The following is an 18377-nucleotide window of genomic DNA, read 5'->3' as shown; positions in this document are numbered from 1 at the left end:
ATACAGACCATATGTACATTTATTTACATTAACTCACTACTATACTGTATTATTCAGTAATATTCAATGACAATCTGACATTCTTAACTAATTACTATTTTTCTGTTTCTCTTTGGAACAGGGTAATTGTAAGGCAGTATGACACTACAAGAGATGGTGCCTAAATACACAGCAGAATGCAGGTGGTTTTTGTTTTCCTTGTGTCAGGTTATCAGGACCAGACACAGACACTGTGGCCTAATGCTCTTTGTCAAGATGTGTGCTCTCACCCACTCAGTAAGCACACACACACACACATAGAAAGAGTGTGAAAAAGAAGAACAGTCCTATTGTAAGACTCATTGTGGTCGTTCCTGGGTGTCAGTAAGGATATTCAATGACTAATGACAGCCTACTGTTCTCATGCAGATGTTCCCATTAAAAGGACTGGCTTTATCTTGGTTTGCTGATGGGCCATTGTGGTCAAGTCAAGCTGAGAGTTATTCTTGTATCCAATATCTATTAAAATAGGGCCACATGTCAGAGAGGATATTCTTAAGAAGCATTTGGTTTCTTTGTTATTATTATTTTCTACATTTAGTTCCTCAGTATGTCTGTTTCCTTTGTCACCAAAGTTTTCCACCTCTTTATTTCTTTACTCCTTGTCACAGTCAGCCTTTGGAAGCTGTCCATGGTGCTGAACTTATTGACTCACATACAGCTAAGGTTGTGTTTATTGTTGGTTTCATTTATTACCTCTCCCTTCCCTCCTCTACACCTGTGCTTTCTTCTTTCCATGCTCCCAGTATTTTTCTTTTGCAGCTCACAACAACTTTTGAAAACCCTGTACTCTGAGGAGCTTAACATGTACTTTTTCTGTCTTCAAGTCAGACTTATTTTTCCACACTTTCCTAAAAACAAACTCTATATACAATTCCACCTTCCAAAACTTATCTTACACTATTTATATTCCTCTAATGCCACAAAAGCCACTTGATACTTAAAAATTATGGTAAATATAAGAACCATGTCCTCACATACTAATGTCTACTTAGGACATAATCCCAGATGGAGTCACAGATCAATCTCATTGTTGACTAATATTACACACCAAAGCAAGTCTCTGAGTGTGAACTGACTTACTTATCCAAGCTTATTGATTTGTTGCCAGTTCTATAAAGTAGACATGAAAAGCGTGACCAAGCCTCAGAAAGGGAGATTGGAAAGCATCAACTAAGGTACCATTAAAAGCTTCCACTGCCCACACTAATTATAACAGATAATCTGGAACAAATATATAGAGAAATATGACTTGATAAGGAACTAACAAGTTGTACCCTCAAAGACCTAAAAGCTGCCAGTGACCAAAAATATCTACTGATGTAAAATGTTTAATAACTTTTGAACCATTAATCCTTTCAATATATATGAATAATCAAAGTAAAAATGCTGTTTCTCATCACATATGACCTATTAGGATATTATTGAGTGACATTAATTTACCTATGAATAACTGACATGTAGCTTGATAAATGACAGTGGTTGTAGATGTTTGTTTGTTTCAACCAGCTAATGATATATTTTGTTGATATAGCCACTTTTTCCTCAGTTTTCTCTATTTTTATATAACAATCTTTGAATGTACTCTGAGCTTTAATGAACATCTACATTATCAGCAAATTAAATATAGGAAAATACTTGAATTTTAGAGAAAAATCTAAATGCAGGGAATAATATAAAAATAAATTGTGATAAATTACTTAGGTAAGACAAAACAAATCATTTGGAAATCACCACAAAAATAGTTCCAGGTAGGTATATTTAAGGGTTAAAGGGGAAATTACACTGGTCAACCAGTAAAAGGCTCCAAAATAAAAATAAAAGCAGTGACACTAAATTTGAGTCACTGATAAAAAAAAAAAAAAGACAAAACATGCTGGTTGGCTGTAGTATCCAAATTACAGTTTTGGGTCAAAATGTGAAATTCTGAGAATTAATGAGAAAATTAGTTTCACTCAAAAATAATGTTTGTCTCAGACTACCTGATCTACTTCAAAACAAATCTACTGTTTATCACACACACTGAAAACAGCTAACCAGCACTTTTGACATTTGTTTACCAGTTCATCTTATTACAAGATATTACTGCTACTACCTTTTTTAAAATTAAAAATGCACAAATGCACTAAGGTTTAGTACAATTAACCCATAAAGACCCAAAAAACCACTGGCAGCCAAACATCCACTCATCTAAAATGTTTCATAACTTCTGATCCATTTAACCTATTAATCCATGTTGATAATTGGTGTAAAATACAAATATTCATCTTTTCATGGTCATCAGATATGACCCATTTGGACATTCAGAGGCTCCGTAGTTACCATGGAAACACTGTCATCTTCTATAACATTGATTTACCAGTAAAACCCATGGAGTTGGACCAGTGACAGTGGATGGAGACACTGGGTTTATGCTCAGTTAATGACAGATTTTGTTGAAAAAGTCACATTTTCTTCATTTTTCTCTGTTTTTGATCTTATGACAACTAACTTTAATTTGAGCTTTTATGAACATCTACATGATCAATGAATTAAATATAGGACAATACCTATTTTTTTTTATAGAATACATGCAAAATACAGAAGATAATATTATAATGAATGGTGATAAATCACTTAAGAAAGGTAAAAGAGAGAGAAAAAGTGCCGCACAAGTCACACTTGGTCTTTATGGGTTAATCTCTGAGGTAGATAATCACTAAAAAAAAAAAAAAAAAGAAAGTATATTATGATGTTATTTTAAAAAACCTTGACCTGAACAATGACTCTTATTTGATTCCATCTTAGAGGACTAAAATGCGGAAAAAAAAAAAAAAAAGTCTTTGCATTAGACGTTGTGGTTTTGGTCTGATCTTAAGTTTCTTTTCCAGTGCAGAATAACAGAAGGTTTTCTGGCAGTGAATGCACTTCAAAATACGGTAAAGGAGACATTATATTTTTAAACAACTTTTAGGTATTAGATAGCACACCTCCGCGCCGTGAAGTCTCCTCCTGTTTACAATAATAAAATCAGCTGTAAATTAGAATGAGTAGTGGCCTATTGTATTTCAATGTACACCCCTCTCTCTCTCTCTCTCTCTCTCTCTCTCTCTCTCTCTCTCGGTGACAGGCATCAAAAATACCACCGGGGGAGCGCGGATCAGCAGCCTCACACACTCACAGCCGGCTCTCGTCCGCCGTGTTCCTATGCGTAAATATCCCTATTAAAGCCAGTCTTTCTTCCAGGCGGACGGACCATGGATGCTTCTGTTCTGATCTGATGGCTGAGTCCAAGTAACTGGGGTCGGACTGGTTTTGACTTTATATGTCCGTAAAGACTGTGTTCGGTCACCTTCTGTGCGAGTCACAGTGGCTTTCACCTCCTGTGGGACTAAAATGAGGGAGAACATGCGGATATTTTGCGCCTCCGTGAATTCGAAGTGTCTTTTTTCTCTTTGGAATCAGTGGTGTCTGTGTTACGCAGCGGTGGTGTGTTTACTGTTTTCACCTGTCAGGATGGATGGGGACTGTCCGTCGTCCTGCATCTGTGTCAGAGAGTTGGGGACGGTGACCTGCCGTGATGGGGAGGACACTGATGTACCTGGAGACATACCGGAGTGGACGTCCACCTTGGTACTCCAGGGAAGAAACATCTCAACTTTACAGAGCGGTGCGTTCAGGGACAACGGCACAGAGTTGGAAATGACGACTTTGTCACTGTCCTATAACGGGATACAGACTATTGAACCTTACGCATTCCTGGGGCTTCCTCGTTTGCGTTTGTTAGATCTGAGTCACAATCAGCTGGTGTCTATCTCAGCCAGGGCTTTCCACGGGTTACCACAGCTGCGCTCTCTTTACCTCAACTATTCCATTTTGCCTCCGGCCACGGCGCAACTCTCCAGTGCGCTCAGTGCGCAAAGTTTGGCCAACCTGCACAGACTAGAACTAGCAGGGAACCGGCTGAACTCCATACCCCTGGCCAGGTTCGACATCTACAGCCTGCATGCGTTAGTGCTGGTGAACAACTCCATAGAGATCATCGGGGGGGAAAACGTTTCCAATCTGTACCAGCAGCGACATTTACGCGTGTACCTATACTTAAACCCGTTTCGTTGTACTTGTGACCTGGAGGCGTTTTACTACTGGTTGAAGAACTCCTCCCAGTGCCCGGATGCAGGACGTCTCCAGTGCAGCGAACCGGAGGCCAAGAAAGGGATACACGTGGAGAAGCTCCGTGGGGAGGACGTGGATTGTATGAACGAGAACCTTGAGGCTGTTTCTTACGTGTTCCTCGGCATCGTGTTGGCTCTGATAGGAGTGGTGTTCTTAATGGTGCTGTATCTCAACCGGGGAGGCATTAAAAGGTGGCTCAATAATATTAGAGAGGCATGCCGAGACCAGATGGAGATCTACCACTACCGGTATGAGCAGGATTCAGACCCAAGACTGGCCAATGTGGCTGTTTAGGACTGGTGAAACATCAGGCCAGGGCTGTGGAATGACAGGACAGGGAGGACACATGAGATGGCCAAGGTCTAGAACTACTCCATCTTGCAGACTGATTAGTTGGCACTGTCCTGTCATTAACATCACTAATACTTTTTAAAGTGAACCTCATCATTTTCAGCATCTGGCCAATGAACTGCACACAGATATGCAGAGAGCCAAAGACAGTACTGTAAATGACTAAATTTACACCTCTAAGTAGTATTGTGCATACTGCCCAGATAGCAAATATTTTGGCAGTATTATGGCATACATGTGGCATTTTTGGCTTTCTTTTGGCATTATGAAAACCTTTAGGCTTAACTGTGGTATGATTAAGGTTATCCATTATAGATATGGAGGCACCAGCAATATAAGGCTGAGTTATGGCATATGTGTGGTGAACCAAAAGACTGGGTAAAGAGCAGGATAAAGTATAGGGATGGTATGGCATGTTTATGGCAAACCAGAAGATTGACTAAAGAGCAGCAACATCTTATTCCATATCTGGATGTGTTTTGGTTGTGTTTTGGCATATTTCTGTCAAGCCAAAACACTGCGCAAAGAGCGGGAATTTCTACCCAGAAGAAAACCCCACTTCATTTTAAAAGCATGATCAACACAAATTTTGGGTGAATTTTGGCCTCTCTTTGGGTCAGTTTTGGCTACTTTTTAGCTGGATTATGGGGATTTGGGGCTTTTCTGGGACAATTATGGCTATATTTTGGAAGTCCGCAATTAGTTTTGGGTGAATTTTGGCTTCCTTCTGGTTTGATTTTGACCTGCCTATTTTGGGCCATTTAGGGCCCATACATCCGCCCAGAACTTTGCCAAGATGGCATGCCAGTTTTGGGCCAGATTTAAGCCATAATGATTTTGCTATCTGGGTGTATATAAATGGACTATCATGCTTTTCATGCATCACGTGAACCAGTGGACGTGGTCTACAATGGCTTGTCAATTGAACATAGTATTATTTATCTTAGTAATCAAGTGACAAATGTAAAGTTAGAATGTGTACATTTCGAAAGATGAAATGAAATTGCGAGTCAGTGTAAACTGATTCCCGCAGCTCTTGGCAACACTCAGGAAATCTTGGAGAGAGAACACAGAATTTCTGTATGTGATCTGCTGCTGGAGTTGACAGTGCTGTTGGGGGGGGGGGGGGGGGGTGTCATGAAAGAGACTACGTAAGTTGACATGGTTAGAAGGAGTGGTCAGGGTCCCTAGAGTGCCACGTTAGTGCAAGTAGGCATTTCCAGAGCAAATTGTCATATTTCATCATCAGCCACATGGGATAAGTAACCAACCTTGTCTTTGGAGACTTTGATCTCGTTAACATCACACATGTGAATCAGGCCCAGTTTTTCAGTAAAAGCAGGACAGAAGAAAAAATAGTGTAATTGTGCATGTGACTGTTGTAGGCATAGAAATCAAATCACAACAATAATAAAGGTCGAAGCAAAGTGATGAGTTAGTTGTACTTTTTAACGTCAGTGCATTTTATCATCACTGTCAGGAAACGTTGACTTCACACAATGTAAGTACGATGAACAGAACATGTTTTTCCTGATTCTCTTCTTTTATTGCAACCCAATTGCTCCTTGAGAGGCCTGTGAAAGTTAGAGAAAGTGAGTACAGTCACAGTGAGACGTCACTTTACCATCACCGTGGGACTCTTTAACACCAGAAAGGTCTAGACTTTCTCATTTGCTTCTTTTTAAAGCGACACAGACTGTAAGGGCTGGCATGGAGCGATATGAAAGAAAGGCATGACAGTATTCATCTCATCAGCACTGTAACTAATAAACTGTGGAGAATGACCATCGACCTGTGCAGTCTGTATCTCTTGGTGGCTCGGAGCTCATCAACCCTCTTAAGTAAAGGTCTACGTTACCACCACAGGGATTCTGGAAACAAGGTCAAACATGAAAAGCTGGAGAACATGTGTGTGGTTATGTAATTTATTGCTTGTTGATGAACTCCTAATAATTAATTCCAAGTGTCCCAACTAATTAAGCACATCATGTGGGAGAAAAAGCAGTTTAAAATGAAAGCATTACATTCATCCATGTTAGAAATTGACTATAAAACTAATATGTCATTAGTTTGATTACACCTGTCAATAATATTGAACAGATGCAGGACTGTGCAACGAAAAAATTATTCACATCTAAATTTGATTTACAGTGATTTGACGAAGAGCATGGAGATCAGCTGCAGACACTTCAAAGACATGACAGATAAATAGATAAATAAATAGACGTGTGACAAAAAGCAGCCAGAACATGACTAAAAATAGGATTTTGGTGTTTATTTGCAAACAAATGCTACATAGATAGATAGATAGATAGATAGATAGATAGATAGATAGATGAGCATCCTCTTCAGGTCAGGATTTTGTTGCATAAGCAGTGTAGGAGCTGACTTCACATAACAATGACATCAAAATGTCTCACGTTGTCACACACTGTCATGTTATATATGTAGCAGCAGAGAATATGCATTTAATCATGAAGACAGCAGGGTTCAAGGGTGAAACTGTGGCAATAATGTCTTATGACAATGCACATTAGATGCTTATTCATCAGCCACAAACTGCACTGGTGACACAAAAAACACATTTGTAATGTAGCATATAACGTACTTTTTTTTGGCAGGTTTGATTAAATCTTTTGGTTGTAAATCTCTTTAAAAAAAAACTCAGTCAGGGTTACACTCAGGGCACAATGTTCTGCTGCTGTTGAGATCAAAATATTTCCTTTACAAAGTAATCAAATTGCAGCTCTCTGTGTACCTCACATGTTTTTGCTCCTTTTCTTTGTTCTGCTTCTGTTCTGCTAAATTCTCTGTACAAATATGATGTTTGTCAAAGACTTCCTCTTATCCAGCCCCCCCCTTCATTCATTCACTCTTTCTGTTCCCCTCTCTCGCTCCTCTTCATCCAGGTAAATGACTTTATCCAGTTGAGTGACTTTGTAAGGACGCAGGGACAGGGTTTAAGCTGAGCCCAGCAAAAGGGAAGAAGGGAAAAGGGAAGATAAAGAAAAGAGAAATAGAGTAAAGATTCATTAGTGTTCTTCAGTCAAGGCACCAAATGTCCTTGCCTTATGACTCATCATCTTGTTCCACATGTGAATGTCTCGGAGGCTAGAGTCCAAACACCAAAAAAAAAAAAAAAAAAAAAAAAAAAAACACAACGGAAAAAAAAAAAGAGGAGATGTCTAATGTTAACTTCAAAACATGACCGCTATTGTTGTGCAGCTGCTGCGATAACAGAATGTGGTTGTGTCAGAGCAGCTGAACTTCAGGTCAAATCACCTCCGTCTTTTCTCAGTGGAAACACTCTGAGTGGTGTCTAATCACTATTAACAACTCAAGGATACGGTTACGTGGGCACTTGCAGACTGTGGTTGAACCATTTTGGGTAAATGTAGATGCAATGTGGTAACTTGTCCAGGTTGAATTTATTTATTTATTTATTTATTTATTTATTTATTTATTTATTTAACCTTTATTTAACCAGAAAAAATCCCATTGAGATTAAGAACCTGTTTTACAAGGGAGTCCTGGTTAAGACAGGCAGCAGCAAATACAACACACAGTTACAAGATTACACAGTTAAAACACATATAACAGGCACATTCAACAATAAATAGATAGTAAAAATAATACTTACAAGCAGATTAAGAAAAACATGTGCAAGTTACAGAGTCACCCTCAAGAGCTCTCAGTTTGGACTTAACCCATAAAGACTCAGTGCTACTTTTGTGGCAGTTCCAGAATGATTTTTCCTCTATTTCTACCTTCCTTTACTGATTTATCACCATTTTTAAAAATAATGTTATCCTCTGGATTTTGCATTTTTCAATCTAAATCAGGGGTCTCAAACTCAGATCCTCGAGGGCCGGTATCCTGCATGTTTTAGTTGTTTCCCTCTTCCAGCACACCTGACGGTCGTTATCAGGCTTCTGCAGAGCTTGATGGTAGGCTTATCATTTGAATCAGGTGTGTTGGAAGAGGGATACATCTAAAACATGCAGGATAGTGGCCCTCGAGGACCGGAGTTTGAGACCCCTGATCTAAATCATGTACTTTCCTATATTTACTTCACAGATCATGTAGATGTTCACAAAAACTCGGAGTAAATTCAAAGCTAACTTTATCAAAACAGAATAAAATTAAGACAAAGTGACTTCTTCAGCAAAGATATTGCTAACTGATTGTAAAACCCAGTGTCTCCATCCACTGTCATTGATCCAACTCCATGGGTTTTACTGTGAACCAATGTTGTAGAGGATGACAGTGTTTAGCCCCTGAACGTCCAAATGGGTCATATCTGATGACCATGAAAAGATGACAAACTGTACAGGGTGGGGAAGCAAAATTTACAATGAACATTTAGTTGTTTTTTCTCAGCAGGCACTCCGTCAGTTGTTTTGAAACCAAACATATATTGATGTCATAATCATACCTAACACTATTATCCATACCTTTTCAGAAACTTTTGCCCATATGAGTAATCAGGAAAGCAAACGTCAAAGAGTGTGTGATTTGCTGAATGCACTCGTCACACCAAAGGAGATTTCAAAAATAGTTGGAGTGTCCATAAATACTGTTTATAATGTAAAGAAGAGAATGACTATGAGCAAAACTATTACGAGAAAGTCTTGAAGTGGAGGAAGCAACAAAAAACGTACCAAAAGCTTTTATTAAAGCTCTGAAATCCAAAATCCTAAAGGATCCAACCAAATCCATGAGAAAAAGGGCAATTGAACTTGAGGTAGACAACAAGACTGTTAGAAATGCAGTAAAATATGACTTGAAGATTTAAATTCTCATGACTTTCAATAAACTAATTGGTCATACACTGTCTTTCAATCCCTGCCTCAAAATATTGTAAATTTTGCTTCCCCACCCTGTATTTTACACCAATTATTTACATGTATTGATAGGATTAATGGATCAACATATACTGAACAGTTTATATCTATAGATAGTTTGTATCACCAGTGGCTCTTTGGGTCTTTATCGGTTAAAAACGCTAAAAAAAATTAACTCAGTCTTTAACTCCAGTCTTTCTGCAGCTGATTCCATGCATAAGGTGCAGCGTAAACAAAAGCCAGTTTTGAAATTTATTGCTTATTGATCACTGGATGTCATTGAACAGTATGTTTTTTGTGGTTAGGAAGGATGTTAGTTAAGTGAGTTGCTTGCAGATATAGATACAGATACAGATGAACCTCAGTTTTTTAATCAACTCAGTGAAATAAAAGAAAGAATGAATCATTATACTGAAGTATTGTAGACTGAAGACAGTGCGTATAAGAATCTTCCATACCTCTCAATCCTGCATCTTAATGAGGTCAGTCGCCCACTACAGCTGCTCTTCTGATTTATCAAAATGAGATGTAGAGGATGATCTGGATTTGTCAAGATGTCCTCCACCTTCAGTGTGCATCTCTCCACCACAGTCTGCAGTGTGTTCAGCTTTTCTCCGAAAACAGAACCACTCTCTTTGTCTGATGTTACCTCCCAGCAGAGAACAGCATAGATAGATTGCTAAAAGTTAACATCTGATCATGTATAAACATCATACACTTTGTGAAAATGAACAGAGTGCAAATGTCTCCAGTTTCCTGAAGTTAAGTGTGATACTTCCTCTTTGTCCTCTCTTAGTTCATTTTACTTTCTCTGTAAACGATCAGGCCCAGCTTTCCTCTGCATCCCAAAATCCCCTTGTTCGATTTAAAGCATAAATCTTTAGCTCAATGTTAAAGCAATTCTAAATCCGTTGCAGCCTTGATGGAGTGCTAACAGAAATGCTCACATAAAAGAGGTTGACAGCAGCTTGCAATCTGAATGAAAAAAGGGGTCAGTGTGGAGCATTAAATGCTGCACCGAGACTAATGATTTTAAAAATGGCTTGACATGCCCTTTTATTTCTCCGTCTTTGCACTTAGCTTTACAGTATGCAACACTGTGAGGAGGCAGCGTGTGAAGGACAGAGGACATGAAAATCAGAGACACCTGTCCTTGAAAAGGTCTTGTTGGGAACAGTCTTCAAAAAAGGCATTTGGAAAAACAAACTAGTTAGTACTTGTAGGTAGGCTGTTTTCATACACCAGCCCTTTGAGTCTTAAACCTTATTGTACTGGTGTTATTACTGGGTAGATGGTGTTTTCACAGTTAGCACTGCTCATCAGTTATCATCTCATCGTAATCTCATGTATTTTCACCGGCTTATTTATGTATTCTTCAATATTTTCTGATTGAACAATCATTTTTGGGTTAAGTTTTATTTAGGTTAAGGTCAAGTTCTTTGTATGAAGACAAACTGAATATGATAATTTTGGTCCTAGAAGTCTTTTTTCCAAATATTTTTTAATATGTAACCTTTTATATGTGACTTATCATTTATTGTATTATTATCCTCTGAATTTTGTATTTTTTTCAATGAAAATTAAGGTTTTTTAAAATATTTTATTTACTTACAATGTGGATGTTTGTAAAAGTTCGGGGTAAATTCAAAGGTTATCTTATGAAACATAGAAAACTGACGCAAAAGTGGATTTTTCAGCAAAATTTATGATGAAGTTGGTATAAAACAAACATCTACAACCACTGTTTTTTTGTCAAACTACATGGGTTTCACTGGTGAATCAGTGTTGCAGAACATGATAGTCTTTCTTCATTCACTTTGGAGCTTTTTATTGTCCAGAAAAAAACTCTGATGCTGTTGAAAAGCTGAAAAACTGCATTTTACCTGAATTATTTTCATGCAGTCAAAGAATTAGTGATTCATAAGTTATCAAATATTTTACATTAAATAAAATCACCAAATACTAATGTAGTTAAATGAGCTGAAACATGCAGTAAAATGCAACATAAGGTAAGTACAGCAGTAATATTAAACTAAGACAGTGACTCCTGTTACTTTTCACTCTTTATTTGCATTGTCAGATAAAACATACTTAACATAAGTTAATTTTTTAGTTTATTTTCACTCTCTGGTATTAATAGTTTTACTTAAACCTCAAAGACCTAAACAGCTGCTGGTGACCAAAAGCATCTACTGATCTAAGATATCTAATATCAGTACCACTAATCCTATCAATATATTTAATCTATAAAGACCCAAACATCCATCACCTACCTAACCCATCTACTAATATAAGATGATTAATGTCTGTTAATCCACTAATCCTGTCAATACATATAAATAATTGGTTTAAAACACAGTTTGTCATCTTCTCATGGTCATCAGATATGACCCATTTGGACGTTCAGAGGCTCCGCAGTGAACGTGGAAACACCGTCATCTTCTACAACATTGATTTGCCAGTACATGGAATTTGATAAATAACAGTGAATGGAAATGCTTGATTTATGTACAGTTACTGATAGATTTGACAAAAAAGTCACTTTTCTTTCAGTTTTCTCCATTTTTGATGATAATAACTCTAAACTTTGATCAAGCTTTCATCAATGTCTACATGATCTGTGAATTAAATACAAGAAAATACCTGATTTATGCTGGTAAAATGCAAAATACAGAGGATAATCTTATAATAAATGGTGCTTAATCCCTTAAGAAAGGTTAGATATAGAGACAATTTCATTTGGGAACTGACATAAAAGTATCTCTGGGTCTTTATGGGTTAAAGAATTCAGGTAAAATGAAGTTTCTCAGCTTTTCAGCAGCATCAGATATGGCCCATTTTGACGTTCGGAGGCTAGTGAAGGTGGAAACACTGTTATCTTCTGCAACATTAATCCACTAATGAAACCAGTGTAGTTTGACAATGACAGTGCTCATAGACACTTGTTTACATGTTCAGGTCCATTGCTGACGCAAGTCACTTTTTCTTCAGTTTTATCTGTTTTCATAATCATAATATTTACTTTGCTTTTATTTACATCTACGTGGTCAGTAAAATAAATATTGGAGAATGCATAATTTTCACTGAAAAAGAGGATATTATTAAAAGAAATGATGATCAACAGGATAGGAAAGGTTAAATGTGCTAAAAATACATTTAGAAGTTTAAATTAGAATAGTTGTAGGTCTTCAAAGGTTAAATGGTGAAATGGAAAAAGTCATATAGAAAAACATATACAGTACAGAAATTCAAGTAGATGGATCAGCATCAGCAGCAATGTTCAGCCTTATTAATATTTGTAAATTACTGCATGAGGAAAAAATGTTAAAATATTACAGCACATTCTGGGTAAATGTGCTCCTTTTAGTGTCTGTTATTTGCCACTTGAGATCTAATTTGAGGCACCAAGTGTATGTGACAGAACTATCAGTAATGTCCATGTTTGCTTTAAAGTTAACAGCATGTTTCAGGACCTCTCTTAATGAAACATTACCAGCATGCACTCCCATCATTTTTCAACCAGTTTTAATTGTTAGAATGCAGACCTGGGACTCCTAACATGTTCTTATGAGATTAATTAAGCTGAAATTTGAACAGTAAAAGGTTTGTTTGTTACAGGCAAGGTCATTAACCAGCAATGCCTGGTAATGACATCACAAATGGAGCTCATTAGAAAAACTCCCAGGAGTCAAAGAGGCAGGAGAGAATCCTTTTGTCTGGGGTCACCATGTCCTGTTTGATGATAAATGCAACCCTAGGGAGTACTGTTCATTTGGCATATCTTCATATTGTGTTGACTTGCACACACATGCTCCTTAATGATCGTAAAAATATCCCACAAGACTTCATTATGCAACAACTCTCAATTCTTTTAGCAAGTTTCATTTCATCTGCACTATTCAAGTCAGTGTCTATTGAAAGAGGTCTGGCTACAGTGTATTTAAGAACCATGGGAACCAGCGTCTTAACATCAGATATAGTGCACCTCTGTTTGCCCTCTGAACTCAAAGGTCATGTGGGTTTTGCTCGGGTTTTAAAGAAATGGCCCGGCTTTTTGATTCATCCAGGATGGTGGACAAACTGGTCGATCAGCCCATGACCAGTGCAGAGACTCTGACCTGCGAGCTTTACAGGTCTCTGATCTATGCACTAATTAAGCCCGCCGACTCGCCTGTTGAGGAAATAGAGGAATGTGGAATGAGCTGATGAGAAAAAAAGTTATGACCTTTCTTTCACCCTGTAGGCCAGACATTAATTCACCTGGTTAATTTCAGTCGTGTTCATGCTTGTTTTGGATGAACTAATACAGTTAAGAAGAGCCACAGATATCCCTCTAAGCTCGTGGACAACATATATAACCCAGTTTATCAGATGTGTCCCCCGCAGAGCTCCGGACTCAAACGTCCTATTGTGTCGGCTTCCTTGTGCCTCACAGATAAACCTGCTGATGACCTCATAGAAGCAGTACAGGGATTTCTACCCCTTACTGTCTCTGCCTCAGAGCTACAGGCTCTTTAAGCCACTACAGGCTGGACTGCCTTCTCAAGGACATGAAATATTACACAAATCATGCATCATTGTTGAATGAATAATTATTTGTCTCGGCCAGCTCATTAGAAAATTATAAAATAATAACACATCTCTCAGTGCATTTGCATCATAATTTAAACCCAATATTGAAGGTAAAAAATACTAATGCATTCTTCTGTTTATATAAATGCAAGATGTCTGTATCTATGTATAGTTTATATACAACCAGCTATTAAATGTTTCTCCTTTTCTTCAATCCAGAGAGGTTAATATACTCTATCATACCAGTGACAATTATCCATATAAAATTTCAATCTTTATCAAACTTGTGAGGGAAATCAGCTGTTAGCTCTTTATAGGGCATGCATAGAAATACTCTGAAATTCAAAATTTCAACCTTAGTGTGTTATTGAAGGACCTAACAAAACTTTTTTCAATTTTGAGAAATTTTGAGAAATTTTTTACTGTTATACAGAAAATCATGGTTAATTAATTACCATATTTAAGTGGCAAAAAAAAATCCAAAAAGTAAACATAAATATGTGGTGGCAGGCACAACAAACCCCGCCCCTTGCACATATTGTATCTCATTTTGGTATCGATCCAGCTGATGTCATCATGTTTATGTGTGTGCTGATGTCAGCATATCAGTTGGCTCTGTATATGTGTCAAGTTTGAAGGAAATTGAAACAAAATTAATGTTTTTATAGATATTTGAAATTTCACCCATTATAAGTAAATGGGAGGGGAAATTTTTTTTTAAAAAATTCACAAAGAATTTGAACTTCGACCTACTTTTCCCAAACTGTAATCACATCTACTCTGGGTCACTGGCAATCTATAAACCCAATGTGGTATGAATTCAAATAACAGTTTTGCTGCTAGAGTGTTAACAAGCAAACAAACAAACTGAACTAAAACAACACCCCTTGCCTCCCCTTTGGGACGGTGGGGTAGGGTAGGGGTGGGTGGTAAAAATACAAGAAAAACACATGTAGTGTGAAAGGAACATATGTTTTAGAACATTAGAAAATCACTTTTAGAGCAATAGAACAACTTACGTGCTGATCCAGACCCCTGTCCACATCCACATTCTCCCTTTGAACATCATTCCTCCCATTAGTACCATTACTTCATGGTACCTAACAAAGCAGGTACACTCACTGTTCATGCAGAGGTGGACCTTACAGACCCTGGGGACCACATTGGACTTGAGAATGTTGACTCACTGTCCTCACTGGAACTGTTGCTGTCGCTGCCTTGTAACGTATTCAGAAATTACCAAAAATAGTCACTTGCCCGATAGAGGGTTAAAGGTTCAGTGTATTTGACTTGCTAACTCCATTTCTAATGACTTTCTCGGTACTTAGATCCATAACAGCTTGTACACCAACGTCTATTTAAAGCAGGTGGTCAGTTTTTTTGTGTGTCAGAGTTACTCAACACCTGCTCCTCTACAGTGGGAACATAAAAGCCACTGTCATCATCAGCAGGTCCATGTACTAATATGTGGCTGTATGGTAAAAGGAAACAGTTTGGAGTCACTACTATTTGGTGTGAACCGACAGGGATAATCTGTAACATTTCAATAAGACGTCAGTGATTTTAGACTTAACCTAAAAAGACCTAGTGCTACTTGTGTGGCAGTTCCCAAATATTTTTTTTTTTTCCTCTATATTCAACTTTTCTTCATATCTTATAATGTTATCGTCTACATTTAGCATTTTTTCAGTTAAAATCAGGTATTTCCCTGTTTAATTTATTGATTATGCAGATGTTCATAAAAGCTCAATTAAGTTGAGGGTTATTATATCAGAAACAGAGAAAACTCAAGAAAAAGTGACTTTTTCAACAAAGATTTCAAAAACTGAATGTAAAAACAAGTGTGTCCATCCACTATCATTGATCCAACTCAATGGGTTTTACTGGTGAATCAATGTTATAGAAGATGACAGTGTTTCCACATTCACTATGGAGCCTCTGAATGTCCAAATGGGTCATATCTGATGACCATGAAAAGATGGCAAACCAATTATTTACATGCATTGTTAGGATTAATGGTTCAGGAGTTATTAAACATTTTAGATCAGTAGATAATTTTGGTTGGTTTTGGCTGTTTGGGTCTTTATGGGTTATATTTAAGACACTCCAACTGCAATGAAGATAAGAAACCAAGACAACAAACTCAGAAAACACACGCAACCACATAGAAAATAACAGTTCTCTTGTTTCAGACTTCATTTTAACACTTTAGTTTTCCTCATGCAGTGTTAAAGACGATAAAGCTTAAAGTGTCCCTTTGTTCAAAGATTGGGGCACATAAAAGCACAGAAAAAGTAATGCAAAACCACAACAACAACATGTACATGTCAATAATCCTTTGCAAATTTCATCTAAAGCTTTACTTTGTTTGCTGTCATCGATGATCTGACTGATAAGGGATGCCTCTTGATGTTGTGCCTCTACTTGTGTTTCAATGCAAATAACTTTCAGATTTTCTAAGACACAGTTGAAAAAACACAAACACAAGTGTGACAGTGTGAGTAATCCACAACTAATCTATATTTTAACACACTTTTTACAAACCAAACATTGCAAAAATGAAAATAAAGGGTCCTGATACCTTATAACAATAAATCATCCTAATTACTTTGAAATATCCTGTAGCTCAGTTAAGTGCTCATTAAAAACGATTCCATTAATCACACAACCATCGTCTGTAATCCTGTTAATTAGCTGCCGGCGAGTGTGTTGGAGCTGTGTGCGTATGTGATGGGCAGCTTCTCATTCGACTGGGTGTGAAATATATGCAGTCTCAGCAGTTTGAATATTTCATGCTGTCCTTCACTTCTGAGAAGCTGCTGATCCTCTGACCGGTCATAACATCGGCCTGTTAGAGCATCTGCCCTGACAACCTGTCATTTGATGAGCATTTGAAGAGCTGCTTCCACTAAGTATTACCCCTGCAACAACTACAGCTCAGGGCTTTTATGTCCTTCTCCATCTCCGGAGTGTGTATCCAATATCCTGTCTGTGCAAAAATGACAAAACTTTACAGAAAGTGTCATTTAGTTGAGAACACTGCAGATTACTGGTTTCTCCTGGACTGTGTTCATCTTAAATAACTGCCTACATGTTGCCTGACTGCTTTCAGAAAAGCACATTTTTCTTGTTTCTACATCTGAGTTCACACTAACTTTACACTCCCTTGAGGAAAAAAATCATGCTTTTTCCTGTGCTGTTTTTTTTATATATATAATTGCAAACTACTGCCCTCATGTGGCAGTTTGTTTGAAATACAGCTAAAAGTCAACTTAAATTTCCCTTTATTTTGAGGCCAGCTGGTATGTGTGCTACTCCATCTATGTTGTGTTTTGTCATTTGAGCTTTTGTATTGTATAGACAGACACAGCGCACACATACTCAGAGCAGAACAGTGGTTTCGCTTTTCGTCTTGACACATCATCCAGGTGGGTTACATAATGGTGCTGTCACAGTTCTCTTAGCCTGTATAACTATATTAACTATAATTCTATTAGCAGTTTTGGGGAGACTTCCTTCTTATTTGTGTTAATTGTTATCCTGGACTCATGGAAGATACAATCTCTGCTCAATGGCTACTTGAAAACATTTCTTCCACAGATAAAGACTGAATTAGGAAACAAATCTTTCAGGTTTTCAGCTCCTGATGCCTGGAACAAGCTTCAGGCACTGCGAAAAAAAGGGGGCGTCTGAAAACAAGATAAAAACACTAAATCTGAGGAAAAAGGTACTCAAAACAAGTGAAATTATCTGTCCATACAGCAAGATAATTTCACTTGACAAGATTTCTTGAAAAAAATATGTCTACAGATGTATTTAGAAAGCTTAAAATAAGCATAAATGCTGGTTTTAAAATGAGATTACTTAAAACGTAACTTTTTATAGCCTCAAACTAAGTGAAATATACTCAATTTAAGCTGACTGAGCTGGCTATAAGAATTTAAATCTTAAAATAAGAGTAACAACAAGTAGAGTAGAAAAAAAATTCTTAAAATAAACAAGAGATACACTTTCAGGACTCCAGAATGAACACAAAGCTCATTATTTTTCTCTGAATGTCACAGATAACAAAGGTTTGTCCTGTTAAACCTCTGGTTAATCTCCTCCATCTCCCAGTTTTACACATAGCCTGTAATAATAATACAGCGTTTCCACTATGTGGTATCATCCAAACACCATGTGGCTAAACATAACAGCTGGTGGTTAAGGGGATAAGATGTAGGTTTGTCTTGTGTGAGTTTGAGTTCTGTTCTTTTGCTTCCCCCTTCTTCTTGTAATCTGACTACTTGGTGTAAAAATGGGTATCACACCACTAAAGACTGCCCCTCAGTATTATAGTATTGGCTTTGCTCTCAGCCAAATGGATTATTTTAATGAACTGGAAACAACATAAACTAAACTGCTTCAGTTTGGACA

The 18377-nt window shown here is 37.5% G+C and overlaps 1 protein-coding gene across 1 annotated transcript; it reads left to right on the top strand.

The window, feature by feature from the left end:
* The first annotated feature begins 3180 nt into the window (after positions 1–3180).
* tpbgl (trophoblast glycoprotein like) lies at positions 3181–4737 on the top strand. Its single transcript, XM_030153286.1, has one exon. The coding sequence runs from the start codon at positions 3415–3417 to the stop codon at positions 4486–4488; it is 1074 nt and encodes a 357-aa protein (XP_030009146.1). The 5' UTR covers positions 3181–3414; the 3' UTR covers positions 4489–4737.
* The last annotated feature ends 13640 nt before the right edge of the window (positions 4738–18377 follow it).

The sequence above is a fragment of the Sphaeramia orbicularis genome, chromosome 14 (genome assembly GCF_902148855.1).
Source record: "Sphaeramia orbicularis chromosome 14, fSphaOr1.1, whole genome shotgun sequence".
Classification (NCBI taxonomy): domain Eukaryota; kingdom Metazoa; phylum Chordata; class Actinopteri; order Kurtiformes; family Apogonidae; genus Sphaeramia; species Sphaeramia orbicularis.
Note: the sequence above shows the minus strand (reverse complement) of the source record. Positions and strands in the feature narration are given on the sequence as shown.

Excerpts from the sequence above, each read along its gene's own strand:
- tpbgl (XM_030153286.1), top strand. The coding sequence starts at position 3,415 with ATGAGGGAGAACATGCGGATATTTTGCGCCTCCGTGAATTCGAAGTGT.